Source organism: Dissoconium aciculare, assembly GCF_010015565.1.
Source record: "Dissoconium aciculare CBS 342.82 unplaced genomic scaffold K489scaffold_11, whole genome shotgun sequence".
Lineage (NCBI taxonomy): Eukaryota > Fungi > Ascomycota > Dothideomycetes > Mycosphaerellales > Dissoconiaceae > Dissoconium > Dissoconium aciculare.
Genome location: NW_022984961.1, coordinates 576,649 through 603,596, shown reverse-complemented (window position 1 = coordinate 603,596; position 26,948 = coordinate 576,649). Strand labels below are relative to the sequence as shown.

The following is a 26,948-nucleotide window of genomic DNA, read 5'->3' as shown; positions in this document are numbered from 1 at the left end:
GAGGGTATCACAAAATGTTGAAAAGCCGATATCGTTCCATAATGATTTTGTCAATCATTGTTTTTCCCCTGCTTTTTCTGGGACCAGCCGGTTGAATAGCTGAAATGTCCCAAGGGAAAACGGCACACACAAAAGACTCCCCCTTGCCTTAGATGCACCAACGCCATGGCGCACACCCGCCCGAGTGAAACAACGGAAAGAAGAAAAACGGAAATGCCAGAAAGAAAAGCAGGTGAGACGGTGTTCAACTCAACAGTAAACTGCGAGAAGACATCTACTGCTTGCTGTACTTCTCACGGAAGACCTTGGCGGCGTTGACCATGTTGACCAAGGCAGCCTTGGTCTCAGCCCACTGTCGGGTCTTGAGACCGCAGTCGGGGTTGATCCAGAGCTGGTCGGGCTTGAGGTACTCCAACATCTCGGCGACACGGCCCTCAATCTCTTGCTGGCTGGGAACACGCGGGCTGTGGATGTCGTAGACACCGGGGCCGATGTGGCGAGGGTAGGCCTCGTCGATGAAGACCTTGAGGAGCTTGGCGTCAGACTTGCTGTTCTCGATGGACAGAACGTCGGCGTCAAGGGCGGCGATGGCGTGGAAGAAGTCCTGGAACTCGGAGTAGCAGAAGTGGGAGTGGATCTGGGTGGAGTCCTCAACACCGGCGGTGGAGAGCTTGAATGAGTCGACAGCCCAGCTGAGGTACTTCTCACGCTCAGTGCCGGAGCGGAGAGGGAGACCCTCACGGAGGGCGGGCTCATCGACCTGGATGACGTAGATGCCAGCCTTCTCAAGGTCGACGACCTCGTCACGGAGGGCGAGGGCGAGCTGGATAGCTTGGACGGACTGGTGGACGTCGTCACGGGGGAAAGACCATCGGAGGCAGGTGATGGGACCAGTAAGCATACCCTTCATGGGCTTGCTGCTAACGCTGGCGGCGTACTTGCTCTCCTTGACGGTCATCGGGGCCGGGCGAGAGACGTCACCGACGAGGATCGGTGGTCGGACGCAACGAGAGCCGTATGACTGAACCCACGCGTGGGTGGTGAAGACGTATCCGTCGAGGCGCTCACCGAAGTATTGCACCATGTCGTTACGCTCCGGCTCACCGTGGACGTAGACGTCCAAGCCAAGCTCATCCTGAACGGCGACACAGTCGCGGATCTCCTTCTCAATAAACTTCTCGTACTCCTCAGCGGTGATCTCACCCTTGGTGAACTTGTTACGCTGGATACGGATCTCCTTGGTCTGAGGGAAGGAGCCGATGGTGGTGGTGGGGAAGTCAGGGAGCTTGAGGTGCTCCTTCTGGGCGGCGTAACGGGTGGGGAAGGCAGACTTGCGCTCGTATTGCTCCTTGGTGATGGAGTCGACACGCTTCTTGACCTCGGGGTTGTTGGTGCGCTTGGAGGTGGCACGGGACTGCATGCTCTTCTCGTTGGCCTCAAGCTCGCTCTTGACGGCAGAGGGGCCCTCGGTGATGGCCTTGGCGAGGACGGCGACCTCAGAGGCCTTCTCAACAGCGAAGGCGAACCAGTCACGGACCTCAGGGTCGAGGTTCTTCTCGCTGGCGAGGGTGTGCGGGGTGTGAAGGAGAGAGCTGGAGGAGGCGACAATGACGCGGTCCTTGCCGAGCTTCTGGACAGCGGTCTCGACGGTCTCGATGGCACGCTTGAAGTTGGTCTTCCAGATGTTACGGCCGTCAACGACACCGGCAGAGAGGATCTGCTTGGGGCCGAGGTGCTCGAGAACAGGGCCAAGCTGCTCAGGGTTGCGGACAAGGTCGACGTGGAGACCGTAAAGGCCAGTCAAAGCAGAGTCAACAACGTCGAAGTTGTGGACGATGTCACCGAAGTAGGTGGCCAAGACGAGCTGAGGACCGCTGGTGCCCTGGAGGGCGCCAAGCTTCTCGTAGGCAGGCTTGAAGGCATCGCGGGTCTTGGAGGGGAGGTCGAAGACGAGAATGGGCTCGTCAATCTGGACGGTCTCGGCACCGGCCTCCTTGAGCTTCTTCAAAAGCTGCTCGTAGACGGGGAGGAGCTCGTTGAGGAGAGTGATGGGGTCGACGGTCTGGTCACGGTCGGCCTTACCCAAGTGGAGGAAGGAGACGGGACCGAGGAGAACAGGGCGGGTGGTGATGCCAGCCTCCTTGGCCTCGAGGAACTCAACGACGGGCTTGGGGTTCTCGTCGAGCTTGAAGGTCTGGCCGTCCTTGAAGGTCGGCTTGACGTAGTGGTAGTTGCAGTCGAACCACTTGACCATCTCCAATGAGGGGACGTCAACGCCGCCCTTCTGGTGGCCACGACCCATGGCAAAGTATGTGTCCAATGGGTCAAGGTTGGCAGAGGTGTATCGGTCGGGGACGGCGTTGAACATCTGGATGTGGCTGAGGACGTGATCGTAGAAAGCAAAGTCGTTGCTGGGGATGATGTCGACACCAGCATCCTTCTGGATCTTCCAGTGCTCCAAACGCAGTCTCTTACCCTCAGCGAGGAGGTCTTCGCGGGAGAGCTTGTCACCCCAGTAGGCCTCGTTGGCCTTCTTCAGGTCACGCAGGCGACCCATGCGAGGGAAACCGAGGATGGAGGATTGCACCATCTTGGCTGTTATGTGAGTGATGGGTTTGGTGGTGGTTTGGTAGAGGAGTCGTGAAAGAATCGTTGTAGGTCACAATTAAGGACTACCACAACGAGATGAGTAGATGGAAAGAAAGTGTGTATAGAGAGGTGAGGGATGAGGATGTAGAGATGAAGAGAAGAAAGGAAGGAGAAGGAAGGGAAGAGGATGGAAGAGAAGAAAAGGACTCTTATGTCGGGTGGGCGAGCGTGGAAGAAAGTCGACGGATGTTGTGATTCTCTCAATGATCCATACCTAGTACCAACCTACCCACCTTACCTCACCTGGCCGAAAGTTAAGTCCAGTATACTCCTCCTCCTCCTACCCCAAAACACCGTACATTCCACTACCTACTACTGCAATCTACCGTATACACACAATACAACACTCGTATGCTTTCTTTGCTTGCTTGCCGATCACTTGTTCCGTTTCCCGTGCAGCTCAGTTCAGTCCCTCCTCCTCTACATCTACATCAATTCTACTAGATACTCCAAATATGGTACTTTACCACCATGGACAGCATATCACCCGCGACCATACCATTGACACCAGAAATGTGGACCAGCAGCAAAACACTGGGCGATGACGGCCGTGGGTGGGAGGGAGATGGAGGAGGGGCAATGGTCCAAAACACATGCTAAACAGTACAGCATGAGAGACTCGCATACATTATTATAGTATCCTTCACCAATTTCCGTCCCTCTCTCATAGAAAACCTTTTTTACGCTTGTTCTACTGTCCAAATCGTCCCAAAAATCACCCCGCCATCGGCGTCCTAAAGTCCCTGGTTTTCGACATTCGACGACTTTTATTTCTCAACAGCCAATCATACCTCACTAATATTGACGCCGTTGTCCACGCGATTGGGCGAATGCGGCGCGTCCGGACCCTGCATGCATTCTCTTCGCTGCTGGCCATATCTTCTGCCACCAGATTCCCTCGTCATGTCTGGAGGGAGGATCGTTCGCAGCTACGCTGGCGGGGTGGATCTACAATAAACCGGATCGTCAGAGAACTTGACTGGTTTCACCTCCGGACTGATGCCATTGAGAGGAAAATTTTGGGAGAGATAGAGGGGTTCGGGCGGCTCGCGACACAAGTTGCCACAATCCAGAAAAAGTGAAAGATTGCGTTCGGCCTCGTTTTCCGCACTCGCTGCGGACATGGACTTGGGAACGAAGTGTCGGAGATTGCCATTTCACACATGGGCACGTTGAGATGATGGCGGGGGAGTGCGAGTCCGGAAAATGCTGGCTGGCTGGCGCGGAGTCGAAGCCCCCACCTTGTCTGGTCGGCGCGAAAAAAATTCCCAAGAAGAAGACATCGGACCCCGGGCAAAGACGGACATGTCAAACTGCCGCTACTGGGCGCTCTCATCAGATTTTGACGATGGTGCCATCATCATCTCTCCAGCAACTGGCGCCGACGTTCGGTCTGCTGCCATCTCAGCAGTCTGCGCGCACATATGTTCTATTCCTACTCGGGATAATCTCTTGGAGACCATCCTTCTGTAAGGTAGGTCCTAAATGCAGCTCTACCTGATGAGCTTCCTTTCCCAATGCGTGCTCACTTCATGTAATGATGATTATGCATTTTCGTTTTTCTACGCCACGTTGTCGGGCTGGAGCTATGAGTCGCCACCGAAAATCAACGGCAGAGCAATTGTAGTTCGATCAGCGACGTCCGAACTTTTCCGTCCGTATGCGGCGATTTATTATTGTGAGGTACAGTACTGTCGAGAGCTATGAATTCTTCGCATCAGCCGCAGAAAAGGTTTCAACGGCAGCTGGGCCGTGGGGCAAAACTCCTCGGGGACTTGTGACGGGGAAAAAGCCCGCAGCCGCCTCCGTGTCCCGGAGTAACTTGGTGATCGCTTTGGCAGTCTGTTCTTTCATGACCACAACCCTCCGAATACATCACGCGTGTTCCCCGAGAGAAGTTGGTGGTAGAAAGAGAATCCGCCGTAAGCTTGCCTTTCTCGTTTCCGCGCATAATAATCATCCATTCGCGGAGCTGCCCAAATCTCTACGGCGGCGCTACTGGTCGTCGCGCGCTTCTCCTACCCGGCGTTGCAGAGAATAGGCTGTTTCCCATTGTCGGATAGGCGAAGTAATTGTTATGATTGTAATCACTAGCAGCTTGTCGAGGATCAAATCGCCGTGCAGCTTGTCTTCGAGACGAATGTATGCCACGCACTCCGGGCAGCTGTGACAGCAGAACGCTATCGCTGCGTCGAAGGGTATGTGCCTTTGGTGGCGGCAGAGAAATCCGTCCCGGCCGGCGATTCTGCAATGTCTGTTGGTCTGAAAGATATGCACGCCTTCGTGAACTGGTTCCGCGTGAAATGTACAATGCCGGGTCGTGGTTGAAACGCTCTGACACAGCGTCGGACATTAACCATGCTGGTTCATTTTCGGAGGCCGGCCCGGAATTTGTCGACTCATGATAAGCTGGACCGCGGCCATGATGATTTGTATATCCCGCAGAGTCGTTCCGGACATCCTGCATCCCCCTCGAGTAGCTATGCTCCCGGGTCAAATCTATCACATTCGGCTGCACCCATCGTGGTGTTTGGTTCGCTCCGTTGTGGAACGATCGTGGTTGCTGCATTGCATGTGCAATACTAGAATGAGTAAAGAATGGCGATGAGCGTGGTGGACCACCAGAACGGTTGAGGTTCGGCATGGGCGGAGCTATGTCACGAGTTGAAGGCCAATGACGGGAAATGAGACGTGGCTGAGGTGTTTCCCCATGATACGAGCTGTGATGGCTGCTCTCGACCTCATTTCGTCGCCGAGGTCGTGCTGGATCGAAATGACGTTCATCGACTGCATCGCGACCCGACCGCTCAAAGGCTCTCAAATTTGGAGGCACTGGGTAGATCTCACCGCCAATTGCACAGCCACCATTGCGACGAGGGAATCCTAGCATTCGAGCTGATTCGTTTGATGCAGCACCAGCCGTCCTGCCAAGAGTGTATGAGCTACTTGCTTGAGGTTGATGCAGCGAGTTCGTCGGGACGCGCTCAACCTCGGCGCGTTTCATCGGAAAATTTGCCAAGTTGCGAGAAGAATTGTTAGAGGCAGGCTGATGAACATCGTGGTATCTCTCAAGACGAGGTCTCATAGGCTTAGCGCTCTCGGAAGACAGCAACGTGGGTCCTGCAGCTGGCCCATTGAACGCTTCTGAAGCTCGATGATTTGGTGGTGGCATCAGGTCTTTACTGGCCCGACGAGATATGCGAGCTGCATGTTCGTGTCTGTTTTCATCGTCGGCATCAGGTGGTGAAAGCTTGCGCTTGCGCGAAGAAGAACTGTTGTCCGCCACGGCACCTCGTCGAAGCGGCGTCGGGCCATGGTTTGGCTGACTATTCTGCTTCGGCTCAAACGTATAGTCGCGAATCGGATACTCGCAACCAAGACTGGACAATTGATTGCGCATCCGGACCATGTCTCTGAGCCATGTCAGCGGGAAGACAAATTTGCAGCAGTGGGTCTTTCATTACTTTGCCATATCGTTCACTGCGCCCATGTAGTGATTGATGACTTCTCGTCGTGCCTCCCATTTTTCCAGCTTTTTCTCCGACTTTGACAACGCGTCGATCCTGGCGTTGAGATCGAGAACATCTTGCTCGAGCTGCTTGTTGTACTTGCGTTCATGCGTATAAACAGAGTCCAGCGCCGATGCTTTGTGACGAGCGTTTCTCAAGGCCGCTGTCAGTGCGATAACGTAACCACCGATACGAGCATATTGAAACTATGATACTGTCAGAGTGTGGATTAATCGCTCCTGTGATGAATTACTTACACGGACAGCGTCCATCCCATCGTACTCAATGTCCATTATCTTGGGTGGGCACTCTATGAACGCGCGAGGTATGGCCGGGTCAAATCTGCCATCTTTCAAACTCTGTATCCAGTACAACTCTTTTGGCGTGTGATCACCGTGTTTTTTTGCACAGACTGGACAGCTCGCCGTAGGAGTTACACCTTGTGGGTGTAGTGGTACGCCTGTCAGTCAGCGTCACAAGATGTCAGAGTGATTGACGGTAATTTATTGTGTCCTTGCAGAAATCAAACCGACCACCACCGTTTAAATGCTTCGTGCATGTCACATGTGCGCAATCTGTAATCCACAGTTTCGTCACGATGCCTTGTTCTTCGCGCGAACCACCATGTATGCCGCGGTTGGATTCAGGTGATGCGTAGATTTCCGGGATGGTAGCATGGCAGATCTCGCAGGAGAAGACAATATCCTGCAACGTCACCGTCGAGGTCACATTCTGGCCGTCAAGAGCGATGGCCATAGCGACTAGTGCGCCGCGGCGCTCCGATTGGTGATTGCAGGTGTCGAAGAAAGAGCCAGAGCGATGCACATATTCGGTGATGGCGAAGGCTGAGAAAAGCTTGGCATGGAAGTGGACATCACCTGGACTACCCAGATATAAAACTTGGGATTCTTCTGTCAGGTGCCTCAGAGTCTTCGAGGTCACGTCAGCATTTCACGGCGGAGCCGCGAGTCTTGCATACACGAATTGTCAGGTGTCTGCTGCACGTGTGACATAAGGAGAAAACCTGTCAGCAAAATGTGGCATTCCACCTATATACAAAAGGGACCACCCGCAACTCCGTTGGTTTATGAGAACGTCTATGATCATATGAAAGTTCGGCAAGGGTAGCTAGAAATCTTGTTAGCATAATGCGCGAAATGCGATGGCACCATGAAAGGACAGTAGACATACTCGGTACCATACGTCTGCTCCTCATCCTTGACCATCTCGTAGGTCCTGTTTGCACGGTGCAGACTTGGTGGCCGTGGCGGAAGTCCGTCAGGGCCCAGTACTGCCTGAAGACTGGCCGAGTTCTGCTGGAAGTGTGGGCTCAATCCTCGCTCGCCCTCCTCCTTCACCTGTGCCAGCTGCTTTGTTCCAGCTTCACCCAATTGCAACACATCATCCTTTGGCGCAGCTGCGCTTCCCACTGTGAGCAGGGCCACGACGTCCGATTGGCTCACCACGCTAAGCTTGGGGTAGCTACGACGAACATCACGCTTCCAGTAGGGGTTGTCGGCGATGTCTGCGGCTGGGAGTGTGACGGGATCGTCGAAGAGTTTGGGGTCATTGGCGCCAGGTGCTGGATTGCGGAATTGTGGGTTGAGCGGGATACCGGTGGAGCGTTTGGGGTCAATCGCAAGCAGATTGTTAATCTTTGCGTAGATTCCGGTAGGTTGGACAGTATATTTCTGTAAATCGCATTAGTGAGCCAGCTCATTCGTTCGGTTTGACATGATCAATGCTCAGACGTGCTCACCTGCCAATTCGATGTCCGGGAGGCCGCGTTCGCCGCGTTCGCGATAGTCTTCGCGCCCGACATGACGAAGAATGGGTTGGCGCTCTGATCGTGGTACAATTGTTCGGACGGAACGAGAATAACTTGCTGGCGCAGTCAATACTGTTGTCCTGACTGCTGCTGCTGCGAGGGAGCCGTGCCAAGGTCGGCAGACCTTCCGCAGACGGATCTGAGCTTTGGTCAAGTCACCGAGGCGCATTGATGCATAATGATGTCTGCCCATCGACGTATGCAATTCCACCGAGCTGAACGTACTGAACCTAGTGCAGTTGTTTCCGGTCAAGCCCAATTAATGATCGATATTGATCAATTACACTGTTGATTTTAAATACTCCTGCAAGTCTTGAATGTATAGATCCAGACTACAATTTGGTCGTTGATATACCGCGCAAGCCAGCCGCATTGAGGGAATTGGACTCGCTCACGGTGAACAATCTAGTCGTAATCCGGGAGATGTCAACCGAGCAAACCGATAGAATGAATCGTTTTCAATCCTACAGAAGGCTGGTCACCGAATTTGAAAGCGTGCTCTCGACATTTGAATCTTCAGATCGGAAATTTCAGATTGTCAAAACTATCTATCCAAGGCTCGACCGATCTTCGTCACTGCCGCATGCAGTGATTGAAGACCATGCACCACTGGAACCAAACTCAGCCGATTCGCCAAAGACTCTGATCATCCTCGACTCTTCATTCAATCCGCCATCTAATGCTCATCAAAATTTGGCCTTGCGGTCACTTTCTAAAAGCTATATTTCGCGATTTACTGGACCGCACCGACTCTTGTTGCTCTTCGCCGTGCTGAACGCTGACAAAGGTGGCAGCTCACCAGCAGCCTTTCCTCAGAGATTGACGATGATGTCCCTCTTCGCACAGGATTTGCTGCAGACCATGCTGAATGACCGGGCAAGCTCCGAAGCCGAGCAAAATTTTGAGGAGTACAGTCCTGTGCCGATCGACATCGGAATTACCAAAGTCCCATACTACACCGACAAGTCTATCGCAATTGCTTCAACAAGATCCCAACTAGACGGCAACCTCATCTACCCAGATTTCCCTAAACACATGCATCTCCTAGGCTTCGACACGTTGATCAGATTCTTCAATCCGAAATATTACCCGTCATTCGATCCGCCGCTCTCAGCGCTGAAGGACTTTTTTGAGCCTGGTCATCGTCTTCGTGCGACAATGCGGCCCGATGATGCATCTGACCAGGTCGCGGAGCAGCGATCGTGGCTCAACAGGCTTGAGCAAGGTCAAATGGAAGTCGATGGTGGGAAAAGAGAATGGTCAAACCAAATCGAGCTTGTTGAGCCCAATCAGCAGCAGGGTGTGAGCAGCACCAAAATTCGCAAGGCTGCGGCAGAAGGTAATTGGCAGACGGTCAAAGGCCTCTGTCCAGAAGTCATCGCAAGCTGGATTCGAGACCAGGAGTTGTACAAGGATTGAGTTGTGTCGCCGATGCTGTTGATTGAGGGCCCGTCTGATCTTGCCAAGTGATTTTAAGGTCGTAGTTCGAGACAGACATAAGTATGCGTTCACGACTCCTCGTCGCCGAGGTATCTCGTAACATACTCTCCTGCCAGACCTGCCGCAATCGCTCCTCCAGTAAACCACGCACCTCGTCGGAACCACGCTCCGCAATCCTTGACGTTGGTCAGATCTACTTTCTGGATCATATAGGCCAATGTCGTTGCGGCACCACCACAAGTTCCCACAAAGTAGACCGGGCTGGCACCGATTGCAACTCCTGCACCAGCCAAGAGCGCGACCTGCAACGCGCTGACAGCACTCATGAATAGCTTTGCGTTCTTTTGCTGAGCCAGTGCAATACTTTTGATCCCGACTTTCACGTCGTCGCGGATGTCCTGATACGCGTAAATCATGTCGTATACCATCGTCCACGCGACGCAGGAGGAATAGAGACACGCGGCGGAAATCAGCGCGGGTGTGTTGCTAAGCAGATCTATCCCTAAAGCCGGGAAGCCGACGATCGCGCCCCATGAAAAAGTCAAACCTAGGACGAATTGCGGATAATTTGTCACGCGTTTTGCAAGCGGGTAGATCGTGACAAACAGCAAGCTTGGAGTAGCATAGAAGAAGCAAGACACCGGGAATTGCAGCAGAACGGCGAGCCCTAGAGAGAGCTGGCCACCGAGGTAGACCAATGCATTGAAGGGCGTGATTGCCCTGCGCGCAATTGGTCGAAGACGAGTTCTTGCAACGTGAGGGTCAAGATTGCGATCCCAAAGGTCATTGACGGTACATCCTGCGCCACGCATGACCAAAGCACCAGTGAAGAATAGTGCGCTCGTTGCTAGCACAGTCGATGGTGGAGCTATGGGACTTGCGAATGGTGCGGCCAGCAGCGTGCTGAAGAGACAGGGTAGGAAAAGGTAATATGTGCCGGCGGGTTTGTCGAGACGGATGAGCTCGGCATAAGGAACGGCAGATCGTGGCAGGAGAGACAGCAGGCCGGTCTGAGGCGGCGCATATTGCTCGGGTGTGTCTGGGATGGTACTGAGAGCTGCGGACTTGGACGGAAAATTGACGATTTTGCGTTGAGCAGATGTGGCAGAGTATCGAAGCAGCGAGGCATTAATGTTTCGGGTGACTCGTAGTTGTTGTGATGTCCGAAAAAATGAAGATGTGCTGAGAACGTTGCACGCCGAGTGAGGCGCGCGTAATGCCATGGCTGCTAGACAATCGACCCTACCTTGGGTTCAGATCACTGTTGCATTCACCAAAGATGCCACAAGCCTAGCATTCAAATTTTCGATGATCGCAGTCCGCACCGGCCTTTCCTCCAAGACTTATCGTATAATCGGTTGATCAAAAACCCATGTTGTTGATGGATCATGGCGATCAAGGAGTCAACGCCCAAACCACATTGACATGTGGAAGACCTCCGCGGTCAAGCACATGTCGGCGCGCCACAGCTTGAACTCGAGCCCGAGCGGGATGGGACGGGTCGTGACTTGCGCGTCTGGGGAAGCTGCAGCTAGGCTTCGCGACACACGCGAGCTTTCACTTTGGTATTACACTTTCGTCACTTTGCGATTGTGATCAAATGAACTCCCTCTTCGTGGCGCGCTGATCGACACACCTTCGTCTCAACTATGTTCTGTTTTTCATCAAATGATGGGATTGCTGGTATACCATCAAGATCACTGATTAATCACACGCGATGCCAGTTCCACAACATGTGACGTGAAGCGATGCCCGCACGAGAGATCTAGAGCATATCATCTTCGAATCAACTTGGCTTGCGCCAGACACAAATCTCACAATGCCGGCACAGCGACCTCGGGCTTCATTCGAGCCTATTGCGCCAGACTTCGACCTCGACCGTCTTGTCGAGAACACTCCAAACTTCAGCTATGTCGATAGGATAAACTGTGACATGATCGCTGAGCAAGGGCTTGCGCAATTTGAAAAGCTGGTCTTATTGCATGTGATACAAGGAGGGAAGCCCTTGATCATCGATGGCTTTGAGCAGTATCTGGATCCATGGACTTTCACTCAGAAATGGCTTCGTGACAATTGTGGCGACAAGGTCGAGAATGCCCAAAATCTTATGGACAAGACGTCACTGCCGTTAACGCTACAGCACTATCTGAAGAACATGAGCATCCTCGCCAATCAATTCTTTGACAAACCTCTAGCATACAAAGAGAAGAAAAGGCAGCGCATGTACCTAAAGGATATCGATTGTCCACCAGTGTGGTGGGACAAGGTTCGAGAACACATTCCGCCAGTCTTGGCTTACCTAAATGAAAGTACAGGTGAGCTCGGCGGACCTGGTGCAGTCCCGGATGTACAGAGTAGTGCTTTAGGCAACCGTCTCGGGCGAGGAGTTGCAAGAGCGGGCGACTTGATGAGCTCTTTGCCTCCAGACATGCGAGCTGAAAATCTTATGTGCTACATTGGTCATGAGGGCACTTTTACTCCGGCGCATCGTGAAATGTGTGCGTCTCTGGGTCACAACATCATGGTCGAGGCTTCATCTACTATCGGCGAGGACGGCCAGGTCGAGAAGCCTGGCTCCTCCATCTGGTTCATGACGGAATCCAAAGATCGACATCTAGTCTCCGAGTATTGGTTGAGTGTCCTAGGCCATGACATCGAGGTTGAAAATCACTTTGCCCAGGTTGTCGCCTGGAAGAAGGCGCCCTTCTCAGTCTATGTTGTTGATCAAAAGCCGGGTGATCTCATCTTGATACCACCTTTGGCCCCACACCAGGTATGGAATCGCGGGACCCGTACCATGAAGGTCGCGTGGAATCGAACAACCGTAGAGACGCTCGAAATGGCACTCGAGGAAGCACTTCCACGTAGCCGTGTCGTGTGTCGCGACGAACAATACAAAAACAAAGCGATCATCTACTACACGCTGCAGAAGTATTTTAGCCTACTTACACATGCGCACATGCAAGCTACACGCATGCCACCGGAGGCGGGTCACGCGTTCCTTTACACCGGAAAACTCAAGCAGCTGATTAGAGATTTCAAGAAACTGTTTGTTTTGTACAAGCAAATATTGCTCAGCGAATCGTTCAATCCTAGTGACCGCGATTCGAACGCAGCCGAATACATCCCGTTCGATTCAAACGTCACCTGTGCTTACTGTCGATGCAATATCTTCAATCGCTTCTTGACCTGTCCAGCATGTAAGGATGTGCTTGGTCATCACGCGGACGAAGGTGGGGAGGGTGATCCCTACGATATATGCATGGAATGTTATGCAATGGGACGGTCCTGTGCATGCTTGAGTAATCTCAAATGGGTCGAGCAATTCAAGTGGAAGGAGCTCAACGCGCGATACGAGACATGGCGTCAACTAATCATTGCCCTCGACGGTGGTCAAATCAAGAGCAATACGCCAGGTACATTTCAGGTAGAGCGCAGTCGTTTGAGCAAGAAAACTTTGGCCGAGATCTGCAAGGAGCAGCTGAAGAGACGGCCGTTCAAAGACTTCAATAAAGCACCGGGGCCGAAAGATGACGACGATGATGACGAAGAGATTGTAGTGGGTGATGATGGATTGGTTAAGCGAATCAAGAAGAAAAGATCTAAAGCTTGGGAGAAGCAGAATCAACCATGCCATGTCTGTTGCTACAGACACCCGATATGGAAAATGGCAAACTGCACAACCTGTGATCGATGGTGGTGCTATGGGACCTTATTTCGTGGTTGGGACAAGATGCCACAAGATATTATGGCCGACACCGATTGGTCTTGCCCTCACTGTCTGAAGATCTGCTTTGCAGGAAATTGCCGCAAAGATCCCGAAATGACTCCTTATGAACCCAAAGGCACGCTACTTGGACACGACACGAAGAAGGTCGCAGACGTCCGTAGTGTGGAAGCCCTTGTCGATTTCAGTGTCAGTAATCTCAACTGGATTAAAGGCGATGATCCAGAGGTGCGTACTGAATCAACGCGATTCAAGAAGGCCGAGGCGGAGGCCCGTAGAAGTAAGGAGGTCGACCACACTCTTCTCGACGACGACGATGACGGCCTCGAAGTTACACAGCTTCGAATGGAAGGCGACTCACCTCAGGACGACTTCGTCGATCCTGCACTGGGTGGCAATGTCAACGGCTACGCCGACAATGATGATGGCGACGATGCACTTGCACGTCGCTTGCAAGTCGCTACCTCAAATTACCCGCAAATGCCATCAACAGGGCCTTACGCAACTTCACATCAAGCCCCCAACGGATATGTGCCACTCGGAGGCGCTGAGCTTGGTGCTCCTCATGCGCCGATGTACCCTGCACCAGAGCAGAATTCGTACAATTACCTCTCCCAAAGTATGGATGCGGAGCAGCCAACAGTTCGTCCATCTAAGCGACGTGCAGCCGAGGACGCTGATGCCGACGGCGACGAGGAAGATATTGCTATGCAGAAAGCGCCCAAAGCGAAGAAACCACGTCTGGCTGCAGCAGGATTCAGGTCATCTGACCTAGCCGAAGCAGCGACTGGACCAAGTGCAAGCAAAGCGAAGAATGAAGCGCAACGGCAGTTCGAGCGTGAGAAAGAACGCAAGGCTCTCGACAAGGCCAAAGCCGAGGGAAGATTCATTCAATTTTCTGCTGCACTACGGGGCAAAAAACGCATTGTCAAACTCAGGGTTCCTGGACATCAGCTTGCACAAGTCCTGGCCCAGCAGACTGCGAGAGCCGCGCTGAACATTGGCGCCAATGTGCCCGATCCGGAGCCGGAGAAACCACCGGCTGATCTGGGAGACAATGCTGATGACAATGATGTTCTGCTAAAAAGTGATATTCCCGTCAAGAAACCCAAGCCATCGGGACAATCACTTTATGAGAAGGCCGTGCAGAGTGGCGCTATCATTACGAGCGTGACTAAGAAGGCTCGAGTACCTGTTGAAAAGGATGACAGCTACAGTTATAGAGAGCGTGTGCGGCTTCCAAGCGGAAAGCGGGTGACTGCTATGTCTACTACAACAGTGCAAAAAAGCAAACGCAGGGGACCGGCAAAGATTTATGAGGAAGTTGATGTCGGGAGTAGCGATGACGAGCAATCCAGAGACGACCCAGATGATGCAGATTTTGGCAGTCGTGCACGAGCGACTAACAAGGACAACAGACGAGTGACCTTTTCTGCTATCAACCAAGTGTCTGCCGAGGACTCGGCTCGTAAGGCGCGTCACTCGTTACCTGGAAACCTTCATGCAGCTGGTCAGCGAGAAGAGGATGACAACAGCGAGCTGCCAGACGAGCTCCCTGGTGACAACCTTGCAAGCAGTCATCGACCAAAGCCGCCATTGCATACCGCCACAAGCTCAAAGACAGCAGGCAAAAGACCGAGTATGCGTCCGGCACATGTTCCCATCGCCACGTCGACCGCGGATATCGATTCCGACGACGACGACGAGAACCTCGACGGTGACACCGACATCGATTCCTTCGTCGCAAGAGCTGCCAGTGGACAATTCGGAGACGAGACGATGCCTACGTCGTTCAATGGGGCTTCCTCGGCCTCAAAACCTCGAGGCCGACCGAGGAATAAGCCCAGCAAGACCCTCGGTCCTAAGAGCTCTGCGTCGTTCAAAGCAAAAGCACCCCCAGCGACCTTTCAGCACGAAACGCAGGTCATCTCCGATGGTGGCGAAAGTTCGGACGGTTTGGAGAATATGTTCGAGGATAACAACCTATCAATTGAGGAACAGAACCGGTTGGCGAAATTGCAGGTCCTGCAGGAGATGAGTTGATGTGCCCATTTGAAAGGCAGATTTTCTCAACATTGTCCCTCCTGGCTGAATGCTCATTCTTGGTCTTTCTCTTTCGAAAGCATCAGGTCAAAACCAGCCTTGTTTTTGTGGGATTGTATATTTCTGTTTCTGCTGCGACACATTCCATGTGTCCCTTTTTTTGTCGCGTTTAAGCCAGGCTTTGCAATTTGATGATGTGGAATGTTCATTGCCTACCTAGTAGGTACATGTTTACCTTGGCTGTGGTTTCCGACTCCCTTGACCGTAAGATCTCGCAATGCAATCCCTGAGACTCGACAAAAACCTGCCGGGTGCTCTCCAATCGACCTGCACGACAGTAGACCCGATTCACCAACATCCCACATCATGAAATATTACCCTCGTGCACGCATTTTCGGCGCGTTCACACTGCTGGTTGCAAAAACAAGCGCAAACAACATCAACGACGATAAATCGAATGGCTCGCCGTCAGACTCCAAATTTACGCGAGACAGCACCACACCGTGGCCATGCCCATACTACCACGAAATGACCTTCAGCGACCACCAATCAATCCAATACACAGTCTACTGTGAAAGCCTCATCCTCGGTTAAATCATCACCGCCTTCTCCCGATCCAACATCGACATGTGGCGCTGCATGCTCGAATGCGATTCGCTCGCCGCCTGTAACGCCGTGACTCTGCAACCGGGTCGATGTACTCTGCATTCGCAGTCTCCGGATCCGCTAGTACCCTCCAATTGGAACATCGTCGCGATCAAAATCAGCCGGGGATTTTCGCCGATACCGACTTTCGTTTTCGAGCCAACTACAGTCCCAGATCCACCGGCGACGACGATGGCGACGACGACGGTGCCGTCGGGTCAGGCCGCCGCCGCGAGCTCCGACGAATATTCGGTACGGGAATGATTATGACACGGGAGGCATTTGGGGACGAGCATTTTGAGAAGAGAGTTATCGAGCAGCTAGCAGATCTTTTCCGCTGATTTTGATTCAGAAAGGCCTGTGATGTCGGGTTTGAATTATGCAAGTTCTCAATGCAATCTGACTGGCGGGATCTCGAACGAATGACCGTAATTCCAATCGAATCTGACAGCCAGCCGTCTACTACAGAGGCTCTTGCGGATGAATGAGTTAGACAGGCTCTGGTAAAGATCGCGAAGTTCAAAACTACCATTGGAGATAGATAAATTCATGAACGACGCGTGTTGTTGTTTTCAGATTAGATCGATCGTGAGGTAATGTCACAGTGCTATTTATTACTGTACGCGACTTGCCCCACAATGGCGGGGAAAAGCGCTTGACGCCGTGAACGCGACTTTCAGCCTCTGTATATCATCAATATCATCATGTTAATGCTCGTGCCACCGACACTCGAAAATCGACGTGTTATTGTACCGCTGATTGTCTGGGCCTGACGCGGCATCAGCAATGCATCAGGACACACGATGGCGCTCCCTCTTGCACCTGGACTTACGCCGAACGAAGAGGGCTTTCTTGCAGAAATGGAGTTGGTCACCGTGATCCCGCGTCAGAAACTGGAGCGACTTGAATTGCTGGGTGTGAGTCCGTCCTAGCGGTTATAGCAGCGTAAGCACCAATGCATGCTGGGCCGCGCGCTCGAGAGTCTGTGACGAGAAAGAACACAAAGACTAACAAAAAGTTCGTGAAAGGGCCCGACGCAACCACTCAATCCGCCATTCCCTGCTTCGCTACCACTGTGGCTTGCGCTCCTCCTCAAACGTCAGAAACGATGCAACATCAGCCCTCCCGCATGGCTCAGTGTTGATGCCTTGACTTCGATCCTAGACATGGAGAAGGATGAACTGACCGCTGCCGTTTTCTCACCTTCGCCCAATCTACCTCCGCCAAAGGGCAACGCTCTCCTGGAAGACCCTTACCTATGGTCAGAGTCTCTCGAGACTTCTTCGCCTTATTTAGCAGACTCAGCGACGACCCGGGCGCAGCCCGATGCTCTGCCATATCATTGGTTAGAGATCAGTCATCTTCTCTTGACACATGCCGCAGATGATTTCGTGGCGCCAGATGAAGTGCGCACGCTGGTGCGGGACCTTCGCGAAATCCGCATGAGTAAATTGCGGAAAGGTTTCAAAGTCTTAGGTCCCGAGGCGGGAGTGAAGATGAACGGCGTGGGAGGCATGGAGATCGCCGAAGTGCGTGGGTTTGTCGGCGGTGTAATTGACGGGCTGAGGTGAGTGGAGGAAGCTATTCTCTGGAGAATTTTCGCATTCACTGTCGTCGAGCCGCATACTAATCGGTACGACAGGAAGATCAACCGTCCTCGGGAGGAGGCACGACGAGAACGCGAGGCGGAAGCACGATCAGGAGGTCTTCGCAGCAGCGGATACACAGACGACGATGACGACGAAATGCAGCTTTGATTCTAGCCTTTGCCGTGCGTCTCCGCCTCTCCACAAACAGGATACAACTTTTGACATCCATGAATGGTTTCCGATAAATGATGTATCCCAACAGACCGCTGTCGGTCACACGAGTCAACCGAAATGAAGATTTAAAAGAAGCATTCCAAGTGTGCAGCAGCGCCGAATACAAAGAAGAAGGTTTTGCAACAATACATGATAATTTACAGGTCATGCCATGAATCTAAGATGCCCAATGTGCGTGTCCATCGACACCACGGAATTCGTTCAGTGAAGGGCATTGTCAAGCTTCCAAAGCATGACTAACTCTGCGACTGAATAGCGAAAACTCGAAAAGACTGCCTCCATGTTGAGGCAGTGACAGAATGTAAATCCCAGACGCTCATGATGCCCAGATTCTTGTAACACACAACGACCATCAGCTGTCGCGCTCGCGAAAGAACCCCTGTCGACGCTGTGCTTGCCACTTCGAATTTGAGGCTTCATCTTGTGCCAATTCGAAGTCATTTCAGGATTGTAAAATGAAACATCGTGACTTTGGTGACAGTCTCAAGTTGATGCCTCCGCCGCCGCCGCAGGTCTCTTAGTCGGCTTCCACAATCCAACAGTGTTGTCCACCTGCGGCCAGGGTTTCTTGATAGCATCTTGAAGTTTGACGATGCTGTATTTCGGTCCCGGAACAGCTCCGCTCACCACAACAATCCCTCCTTCAAGGTCCACCTTCAACACTTTCAAATTTTGTACAGTGTGCATGTCTCCACCCATACGCCCGGCCATTCTCTTTCCGGGCAAGACACGCGATCCACTGCCCTGACTGGCACCAGCCGAACCCATAGCACGGTGAGTGAGCGAGTTACCGTGTGAAGCAGGCTGTCCCGAGAAACCGTGACGCTTCATTCCACCCGCAAAACCCATACCCCTCGTGGTCGCGCGGGCATCCACGAATTGTCCTATTTGGAAAAGATCCGCCTTGATGACGCTGCCGACTTCCGGCAGGCCTTCCTCGCTCTTGACTCGGAATTCAGCGACATGCTTCTTCAAGGGCACCTGGTTTGCAGCGAAATGGCCTCGCTCGGCTCGAGTGACGTTGCGAGGCTCTTTGCTTCCAGAGCCGACCTGTACAGCCCAGTAGCCATGGACGTCACGGCGCTTGTGGCTGATGACCTGGCACCGCTCAATCTGAAGTACTGTGCACGGCACGCGTTTGGCTGTGACGGGGTCGTAAATTCCCGTCATGCCCTTCTTGATGCAGAGCGCGCCGGTACGATGCGGGAGGGTGAATTCCTTTCGCTCAAACGCTGCCTTTTTCGATGATGTTTGCACCGGGATGTTACTGCCATAGTTGAAGCGGCTGTATTGTGGTCGGAGTATTGACTTGATCGTCCTGACGAATTGTCGCGGGACCGACGGACAAAGGAACTGTGGAGGTACGGTGAAGAGCCGTGGAGATGTTTTCGGCGGCATGATGGATGATTCGTGACGCAACGAGGTTGCGATCAATCACTTCGATGATCGTCTACTTTTTCCAATAAAGCTGGAATCTCAATCGCATTGCTGTACTGGAGGCTCCAAATGCCTACCGTACTACCCTGCCTAAGTGCCCAGGTAAGCACCTGCATCAATCGCTAGAATTACGGAGGGCTCCACTGTAGATTTCAGCAAATCCACCCAATCCGTCTCATCAACGCTGCTTCATACAGCCGCGTTACACACCTGCACGTGCTTCTCTCGAAGTGGACTCGGTGCGTGACGTGCAGTGTATAGATTATGATTGATTGCAATACTGTAGACAAGAGTTTCACAAGTCTTGCAGATCACCCCGATGGCAGCTTGACCTTCTTCACCTTTCGACTCTCCGGATATAAGCGAGAAAATGCCACAAGTCGAGAAGTGGATCCTCCCCACCAATGTGAGCGAGATAGGGTTCCTTCATGGGCACTTGACAACTTTGGAACTCGAGAACTGCTTGCGACGTGCATTTGGCGCGCTGTACCATGGATCATTGGATCTACACGCCCTGCTACGTCGCCAAAATTGCATTCCACTGCTAACAGTAGCCGAAGGGCATCGCATAGGGCTCAACTGCGTTTTCAAAGGGATAGGGAACTACAAGTACTTGATACGTCTCTCTTTGTCGATCACAGCCGCCCTGAGCGTGTGCGCGTCTGAAAGCCGTGACGCGACACGCCGCGGTATGGAGGCAGCTGTAGCAGCCGAGCGAACATCGAGCAACCGCTCAGCAAGGCATAAGCGATGCAGCTCAGTCCGTTCAGCAATAATTATACAGTTGTGTTATGTACAACCTCGAGAGGATGTTGCGGTATACAGAGCGATGACCGCGAGAGAGACAACCGATCTCAACACTTGTTAGAATAGAATCATGGACATGCCCAGAATGCCGCAAGAGGGTTTGTGGCATGGGCACGCCTCAACACGATACTAAATTCTTGCAGCGCGGAGGTAAAGTAGCGACTAAGTTGCCACGTTCTTTGTTGCTCATAGAAATCAGCTTCCGTCCGCGATCAGGTCGCTCGATGAATGCGTTTTCTCGCGGCGAGAGATGGTTTCTTGCAGATGCGCGACGACCCACTCCCAGTCCCTTGCATGCGGCCGATCGATGCAGCTTTGGAGCTTCCGCACGAGTCGCGGTAACCTGTCATAGTTGTGGCGATTCAGCCGATAAGGTGGCTGCTTACTTGAGACCGTCAGCAATCCCTTGACGAGTCGTGCCGCAGTCTTGATTTCTATTCTCGCAAAGAGGATCATCCTTTTGACTACTTACAGTACTTCAAACAATCCATGAACGAGATTACCCGAGAGGCTCTGACGATTCCACCATCAAGAACATCATGAGAACATCATGAAGGGATACGCGCAGGTGGCGCAGCGGCTTGTCCATGGCTTTTTTTGCTGATATTAACAAGATCAGTGCTTCGTGAGGGCGGGCCTGTGCGCACAACCTACACAGCTGCCAATTCCGCAATGCCCAGGTGCCCTCAGCGTCTACGGCCTGGCCCAAGAGAGAGGGACAGAGCGAAGGGGTCGGCACGCACCGTGACTGGGCCATTCATCCATATCATCGGAATGGCTAAGGCTAAGGCTGCTCGGGTGAGGAGAGCGGATAGCGCATCACAAACATACTGTCTTAAATAATGGTGGGCAGGGAAAAGAAGTTCGACCGTCGTTTGGCGAAAAAAGTTCGACCGTTGTTGGGCGAGGGCTTGTGTGTTAGGGGAGGCACACATTCTGTTGGAATTTGAAAAATGGGTCCGCGACACACACCCACACACTCTTGAATAGCCGAGGAGAAAGAAATATCCCGGACCTGAGCCGGCAACAGCGACAAGCTGGAGTTGCTGCGCATCAGGCGGTACAAATGCCGCAGGGGATTGTTTTGCGGCAGGACAGGTGCAGGCTGCACTCTCTAGTGCTGATTGCCCTCTTCCTCTGGGCTCCCGCCATTAGGCGAGTGGCGAGCACAGTAGAAGCAGCACTTCGGTAGAGGTAACGCCGGATCTTCGACGGACAAGCCAACTTTGGAAACCAATGGGAGTGAAGAGGCATGAGAATATGGATGAGACTGTGATGATGATTTTCAAGGCCTGGGCGGCCGCCGGAGGCTCGCTGATGGCGGTGATCAATGACGTGTCGTCGACTCACCTCGACTCACTCGTCGCGTTGAGCTTCAAGCACTACCCATCCCCAAAAGCTCAACCAGTAGTGGTGGCGATGGTCGCAACGTCAGAATCCCGCAGAACGAGAAAGCAAGGAGACTCGCGCGCACGGCGGCGCGCTCGATCGTCGAGGTTCGAGGTTCGGTGGACACCTGGGCATGATCGGGGCGAGGTATGGCATGGTAAGGTACGTAGCTGCCGCGCTAGAGTGGAGACAAGCGCACAGGCCAAGGCGGGCCAGGCATCGTCTGACCAAGTCGAGCGTCCGGCGGCCGTCTCGCTGTTGGCAACACCGTCGAATGCGTTTCTCACTCGTTTGTGATGATGCCGACCTATAAAGAGAGAGGCTCGCGGCCACCCAACATCAGCTCGGCGGCGCACTCCTGGGAATCAGCCGCAGCGAGGATCTGGTGCGGCGACGAAGCAAGTGACTGAACCGAGACCATTTTCATCACGCTCCTTCGCTCGTTAGCCGCCACCATGCAAGTGACCCACCAAAAAGTAGTAATAATAAGGAAGCGGGTGCTTTTCATCCGTCGTTACATGCCACGACGTGCCGTTCGCGGGCCGCACGGCTCATCCATGTCTACGGAATGGATGGACATCATATCACAATGTAACGGCAAACATCCTTGGAAACAAGCGGGCAGAGGAGAGGGAGCACAGAGCATCGCGCGTGTACGGCCAATATCGACAATGGCATCTGCACGGCGCAGACTGAGCAGCTCTGCTCGGATGGCGATTCGTCCTGCTCCACGATCAAGCCAGGCGTTGACTAGCAAGGGTCGCCGATGGAAATCTCGCAGCTCGTTACCGCGTGCAGATGAACGTATGTCCAGGTATCGATGCGGAACTCGATAAACCTCTCAATTCCATATATCTCTCTCGAGCATTGCGTCGCAAAAGCAAATGATTTGTGCGCGCTGTCGCAATCTTTAAGCCCTCCAACAATCATCAAACACTGAGCTTGGATATGCAAGCCCGTTGGGACCAACGACTGGGTATGATGAAATCTCTGTGATTCGCTTGGTTGTGACACACATCTGCACGACCGCTGAGATTATACTTGAGAGCAGGGTGGCACAGTGGAAATACAGAGGGATGCAGATCTGCACAATCAATTCTGAGTGTGCGTGCACCTGTACTAATTTATACCCAGCTGGATGACGGCCGCTACATCAGTTGAGAAGAGAAGCTGCTTGCAGCACCTACCTGGGTACTCTTGACCAGGACCTCTCACGCACGCAGGACTTTTGGCTTTGTGATGCCTGTGAATATTGTTTTCTTCTTCTGGATACTTCTGTACATGCACACACGTAGAAACGCCCGCCCATCCATCCGCACAGACATGCTACGCTTCGATGATGGGCTGGTCAGCCATCACATAGACACGCCGCCGCCGCCGCCGCCCTCCCTTCCTCACATCCTCCATCCTTACTGCCAAAGTACATGGCAGAGTACGAGCACGTGTGGATGAATGGGTGTGAGCATGAGGGTGGGTGTGAGGGTATGAGTGGGAACGAGGGAGGGAAAGGACCAGCCAGGTCTGAGGTCGGGGCGCGTAGAACAAGCTTGAGCCAATGAACAGTTGCGACGCATCACACACCAAGGACATGGACCCGTTGCTTCCCTTTCGGGAACAGCCAGCCGAAGCGCTGCTGCCAGCTGCTTTGCCGCGCTTCGCATCACGGCGGCTCACACCTCTCTGTCGCTTTTTTTCGAACACGCATCGTGTCTGGCTCCCTACTACAAACTCCTCCCTCCGCAGCTCAGGCCGAGCGCATTTGTGTCGGTCAGAGTGAGCGGGCGTCATATTCGATGAAAGTCTGGAGAGAGACACAGAGAGAGAGATAGAGAAGCGCAACAGCTTTGGGAAGGACGACATTGAGGCCACTATTGATCTTTAGACAGATGGGTGCGGGTCCTCGTGTGATGGATTTCCTTTGTGACTGTGATAAACATCATCACACCTACTTTGTGTAGGCAGAACACAGCCTTGGAAAGACACAGCGATTGATGTTATCGGCGGGTGGTTAGGTGGTCAGAATGCCTCGGACATCCTTTCCTCTGCCAATTTATCTCGTCGAGTCCCCATCGCAGGGGATCTCGCGCTTGTCGGTGTTCTCCAGTAATTACAATGTACACCTGTTCAAACCTTTAGATGAGCTGCTGAAAGGCGGTCGAGATTGCCAACTGGAAGACGGCAATTCTGCCATCCGTGTCTGCGTGCTCGATCATGCTTTCAACAATCTGATCGCTGGAGAACCCCAGAGGGAACGCCGCGGCTAATAATTTCTCTCGGTTCCACACCCCATCAATTCTTCACGTTGTTCGTCTCGTGTGAGGGAGGGACAGGACACCACCACCATCCGCGCGACATTAAGTTTTCACTAGAAAGACTACACGGAGTGGACGGTCATGTACTGAAAGACCAGAGCCATCCCCCTGTCGGCAGGCCGCCTTTCCCGCTCTGCGCTCGCATCGATTGGTGTGTCCTGGTATTTCCCACTGCTGTTGGCTTCCCTGCCTGCCTACGTACCTTCTGATCGTGCACTCGGGGCTAATAATTTCACAAGCGCTCCAACCCATTTTGCTTAGACTTGTGGTGGCTTATCCGCGCCTCGGACTCCTTCAGCCTATCTTCCTTCTTCCATCCCTTCTTTCTGATCATCTCTAAATCACACAAAACTACAAAGTCGCTTTACCTCCACGATCTACAACACAGCCAGCAAGCGCGGACAGCTCGTATAACGTGATACCGACTTTCTCCAACAGTAGACGTGGGGGCACATTGGTGGCACGAGAACATTCTACGAGCGCGCACGACCTGGCCTTTCTCTACAGCTTGCTCGACATCGCGCGCACTTATTGTCCAATTCCGTCAGTCTGGATGCGCCCAATTTACAAAATCAAATAACGGCAGGCCCCGGTGCGCGTCTCGAAGCCATGCGAAAAGAATCGGAACCGACCGCGAACTCGCCTCAGAACGGCGTTTCTCACGGCTTGCCGCCGGCTTTGCGCACTGAAACTCCATCGGGCTTTACAGCAGTCAACAGCGAAAACCAGCGGCACACGTCATTTCGTCCAGATGCTTCTGCAAGACCATCGATCAGTGACCCTATTGACAATAAGCCCATCGTCTCTAGTGCCTCACCTCGTAGCAGCACACGCGAAAGCGACGGCCGAAACCACGGTTGGCGGCCGGATGAGCGTGAGCGCGAGCGCGAGCGCGAGCGACGGGATCATGATTCTGAAACTTCGCGGTCTGGAGGCACTAACATGACAGGGAAGCGCAAGCGCGACGATCCTGCGAGCCGCGAGCAGGACGATCGCGACAAGAATGGAGCAACCGACGAGCATGAGTCGCCGAAGCGACGTGCTACAGAGTCGATGACGGGATCAAAATCGCCGTCTGTTCACGAGCCTAAGCCAGCGCCGGAAGGAACCCCTCCCACGAACGACATGCCGCCATCAAAACGACGGTACGTAATCTTAATGTCCCATTTCAAATCATTCACGACACGAAATGAAATGAAAGCATAGTCGTTTTTACTCAGAATATGCGATTAGTATCATTACACATGCGCGAAATGTACAAAACTTATTGACATTAATCACAGCGAGCAATCCCCGGCGTACTTGTGGAACCGAACTGCGCCACCTCCGACTCCTAGCAAAGAAGTTGCTGCGTCACTGGCGGAATCGGTACAGCGCGAATTTCCTGAGGCGCAATCCTCGGACGACGAGGACGCCGATGAATCAAGTCCCGCAAATGAGCGACAATCGACTGAGCAGACTGCTCCAGACGATCCCTCGGACCCCAAGAAACGGAAACGTCAATTCAGCAATCGCACCAAGACCGGTTGTCACACCTGCCGGAGCCGCAAAAAGAAATGTGACGAAGGAAAGCCGCACTGCGAAAATTGCAAACGTGGCAATTTTGAATGCACTGGCTATGGACCGAAGCCGCCCGGAAGCGCCATCAAACAGGCGTCGAGAAATCCGCCGCTCCAACCATCGCATCACCATCATCAAGCATACGATGCCAAAGCAGGCTTCTACGGACCTCCTCACGATGCACCACGATATCCAACATGGCAAGGTCGTCCCGGGCAGGAGGGACCGCCGCCTCCGCCCGGTAATCGCCATTATAATCCCCCGCCTTTGGACTACCATCGTCCTCCAGACAGTCGTGACAGCTGGTCGAAACAAGGCCAATCATGGGGACCACCTATGACAGAGCCACCTCCGCATTATCCGCCTCCTGGCAGCCAACACTCTGTTGCGTATCCACCGCCTCCGCGCAATCCCTATCCTCAGGAGCCGTACCGTCATCATGCACCCCCTCCTCACTCTGTCCCTCCTGGCAACCCAGCCACGGACAGCTCTTGGGGCAATCGAGGACCTGTCCTACCTTATCGTCATGGAGCTGTCAGTAATTTCGGCAGCAACCTCGAGGCCAGCATTTCGTCTTCGTCCTCTACCGGCGCTCATCGCGGGCCCGTCATGTCTTATCACCGCGGCGACATGTCGGAACGCGAAAAGATGCTCACGGGCAGACCATACCGACACTATACCGACTATCACCTCATCATCGATCGTGACACCTGCATGCGCGCAGTCCATGACTACAATGAGTCTGCTTTGGGCGTTCTGGGGCCCGAGACTCAACAAGCGCGAGAGATGGCCTTCCGCCGTATAATCGAGCCCGGTTTGCGCGGAGGGGATCCAAACCATTGGACAGGTGTGCCGCCAGGTTCCGTCGGCATGCGGACGATCGTGAGTACGCCATTCAAGTGCGAATATGGGTATAACCTCAACCTCGGCGACGATGTCGTCGTCGGAGCCAACTGCCAATTCTGGGACTCGGCTCGCATTGAGATCGGCAGCCACAGCTTCATAGGACCGAACGTCAAACTATATTGCATGGCCCCCAGCGTTGCCATGACGAACCGCGGCGGTAGCTTGGGTGACTACCGAGCTGGAATGATCAGGATCGAAGATCATTGCTTCATTGGGGCCGACGTCACAATTTTGCCATACCGCACCATCGGGCGAGGCTCCGTGGTTGCGGCCGGCTCAATTGTCACAAGAGTAAGTTGTCCTCGTCGACATTCCCCTCGAGCCCTGTCACACGCACATGCACGTGCATGGCAACCCAAGAAAACCAAGAACTGACATTGCTTTGCTAGGACGTTCCGCCTAATACCGTCGTCGCCGGCAACCCAGCGAAGCGCGTTCGCGAACTTATCCCTGGCTCAAACGATGACCGCAGCACACGCCGTGACATTCAAGAACAAAACGAAGCTGTCATGCGTGTGATGGAAGATAACGTGAGGTTCTACCCTCGACGCTAGAGGCTTGTGACCGAATTCGGCGGACAGGTAGATATCGTCGGTGATCACAACGACAGATCTTGGCCGTCGACTGTCAGTCGCGTGCACAACACTTTATTTCTTATCGTGGTGAGGCTATTTTGACGATTATTGGATTGATATGACCACGATTTTTGGACGGGCTGCGAGGGGGTTTCGTATGCCCTGGGGATCCACCAAAACTACTTAGATCCCTCTTTAAAGATGTTGCATCGTGAGAACCATTATAGACAACTGTATTCATCTTTGAATTATTCAACACTACATCTCTCCTGCCCAGCCAGCTCGCACCGCACTCGAA

General features: G+C 53.2%; 13 protein-coding genes across 13 annotated transcripts; 7 read left to right on the top strand and 6 right to left on the bottom strand.

Moving 5' to 3' along the window:
- Positions 1 to 119: 119 nt before the first annotated feature.
- On the bottom strand, positions 120 to 2,683 carry K489DRAFT_51539 (cobalamin-independent methionine synthase). The gene has a single exon (XM_033608688.1). It carries the CDS (start codon positions 2,588 to 2,590, stop codon positions 275 to 277), a length of 2,316 nt encoding a protein of 771 aa, XP_033457300.1. The 5' UTR covers positions 2,591 to 2,683; the 3' UTR covers positions 120 to 274.
- A 1,626-nt stretch (positions 2,684 to 4,309) lies between these two features.
- K489DRAFT_51610 (uncharacterized protein) lies at positions 4,310 to 6,108 on the bottom strand. The gene has a single exon (XM_033608689.1). It carries the CDS (start codon positions 6,056 to 6,058, stop codon positions 4,634 to 4,636), a length of 1,425 nt encoding a protein of 474 aa, XP_033457299.1. The 5' UTR covers positions 6,059 to 6,108; the 3' UTR covers positions 4,310 to 4,633.
- Positions 6,109 to 7,261: 1,153 nt separating this feature from the next.
- On the bottom strand, positions 7,262 to 7,980 carry K489DRAFT_390298 (NADH dehydrogenase 29/21K chain precursor; the record flags this gene model as incomplete). Its single annotated transcript, XM_033606591.1, has 3 exons — positions 7,262 to 7,286; positions 7,350 to 7,849; positions 7,918 to 7,980. 3 exons carry the CDS (start codon positions 7,978 to 7,980, stop codon positions 7,262 to 7,264), a joined length of 588 nt encoding a protein of 195 aa, XP_033457298.1.
- Positions 7,981 to 8,409: 429 nt separating this feature from the next.
- On the top strand, positions 8,410 to 9,405 carry K489DRAFT_324448 (Nucleotidylyl transferase; the record flags this gene model as incomplete). Its single annotated transcript, XM_033601758.1, has 1 exon — positions 8,410 to 9,405. The coding sequence occupies one exon, from the start codon at positions 8,410 to 8,412 to the stop codon at positions 9,403 to 9,405; it is 996 nt and encodes a 331-aa protein (XP_033457297.1).
- Positions 9,406 to 9,494: 89 nt separating this feature from the next.
- Positions 9,495 to 10,807, bottom strand: K489DRAFT_396027 (4-hydroxybenzoate polyprenyl transferase; the record flags this gene model as incomplete). The annotated part of the gene is made up of 2 exons (XM_033606861.1): positions 10,509 to 10,807; positions 9,495 to 10,454 (listed from the first exon to the last, which is right to left on the bottom strand). The coding sequence occupies exons 1-2, from the start codon at positions 10,647 to 10,649 to the stop codon at positions 9,495 to 9,497; spliced, it is 1,101 nt and encodes a 366-aa protein (XP_033457296.1). The 5' UTR covers positions 10,650 to 10,807.
- A 438-nt stretch (positions 10,808 to 11,245) lies between these two features.
- Positions 11,246 to 15,196, top strand: K489DRAFT_324364 (uncharacterized protein; the record flags this gene model as incomplete). The annotated part of the gene is made up of 2 exons (XM_033601753.1): positions 11,246 to 14,543; positions 14,577 to 15,196. The coding sequence occupies 2 exons, from the start codon at positions 11,246 to 11,248 to the stop codon at positions 15,194 to 15,196; spliced, it is 3,918 nt and encodes a 1,305-aa protein (XP_033457295.1).
- Positions 15,197 to 15,296: 100 nt separating this feature from the next.
- On the top strand, positions 15,297 to 16,010 carry K489DRAFT_51497 (uncharacterized protein). The gene has a single exon (XM_033608686.1). It carries the CDS (start codon positions 15,398 to 15,400, stop codon positions 15,788 to 15,790), a length of 393 nt encoding a protein of 130 aa, XP_033457294.1. The 5' UTR covers positions 15,297 to 15,397; the 3' UTR covers positions 15,791 to 16,010.
- K489DRAFT_51502 (uncharacterized protein) lies at positions 15,898 to 16,449 on the bottom strand. The gene has a single exon (XM_033608687.1). It carries the CDS (start codon positions 16,371 to 16,373, stop codon positions 16,005 to 16,007), a length of 369 nt encoding a protein of 122 aa, XP_033457293.1. The 5' UTR covers positions 16,374 to 16,449; the 3' UTR covers positions 15,898 to 16,004.
- Positions 16,450 to 16,644: 195 nt separating this feature from the next.
- On the top strand, positions 16,645 to 17,598 carry K489DRAFT_324414 (GINS complex, PSF2 component; the record flags this gene model as incomplete). The annotated part of the gene is made up of 3 exons (XM_033601756.1): positions 16,645 to 16,758; positions 16,870 to 17,408; positions 17,484 to 17,598. 3 exons carry the CDS (start codon positions 16,645 to 16,647, stop codon positions 17,596 to 17,598), a joined length of 768 nt encoding a protein of 255 aa, XP_033457292.1.
- A 549-nt stretch (positions 17,599 to 18,147) lies between these two features.
- On the bottom strand, positions 18,148 to 19,062 carry K489DRAFT_372772 (mitochondrial 54S ribosomal protein YmL9; the record flags this gene model as incomplete). The annotated part of the gene is made up of 1 exon (XM_033603363.1): positions 18,148 to 19,062. One exon carries the CDS (start codon positions 19,060 to 19,062, stop codon positions 18,148 to 18,150), a length of 915 nt encoding a protein of 304 aa, XP_033457291.1.
- A 2,082-nt stretch (positions 19,063 to 21,144) lies between these two features.
- K489DRAFT_372771 (uncharacterized protein) lies at positions 21,145 to 21,594 on the top strand (the record flags this gene model as incomplete). The annotated part of the gene is made up of 1 exon (XM_033603362.1): positions 21,145 to 21,594. One exon carries the CDS (start codon positions 21,145 to 21,147, stop codon positions 21,592 to 21,594), a length of 450 nt encoding a protein of 149 aa, XP_033457290.1.
- A 2,445-nt stretch (positions 21,595 to 24,039) lies between these two features.
- On the top strand, positions 24,040 to 25,160 carry K489DRAFT_51380 (uncharacterized protein). Its single transcript, XM_033608685.1, has one exon. The coding sequence runs from the start codon at positions 24,219 to 24,221 to the stop codon at positions 24,813 to 24,815; it is 597 nt and encodes a 198-aa protein (XP_033457289.1). The 5' UTR covers positions 24,040 to 24,218; the 3' UTR covers positions 24,816 to 25,160.
- Positions 25,161 to 26,189: 1,029 nt separating this feature from the next.
- On the top strand, positions 26,190 to 26,562 carry K489DRAFT_383042 (uncharacterized protein). Its single transcript, XM_033605506.1, has one exon. The coding sequence runs from the start codon at positions 26,199 to 26,201 to the stop codon at positions 26,448 to 26,450; it is 252 nt and encodes an 83-aa protein (XP_033457288.1). The 5' UTR covers positions 26,190 to 26,198; the 3' UTR covers positions 26,451 to 26,562.
- The last annotated feature ends 386 nt before the right edge of the window (positions 26,563 to 26,948 follow it).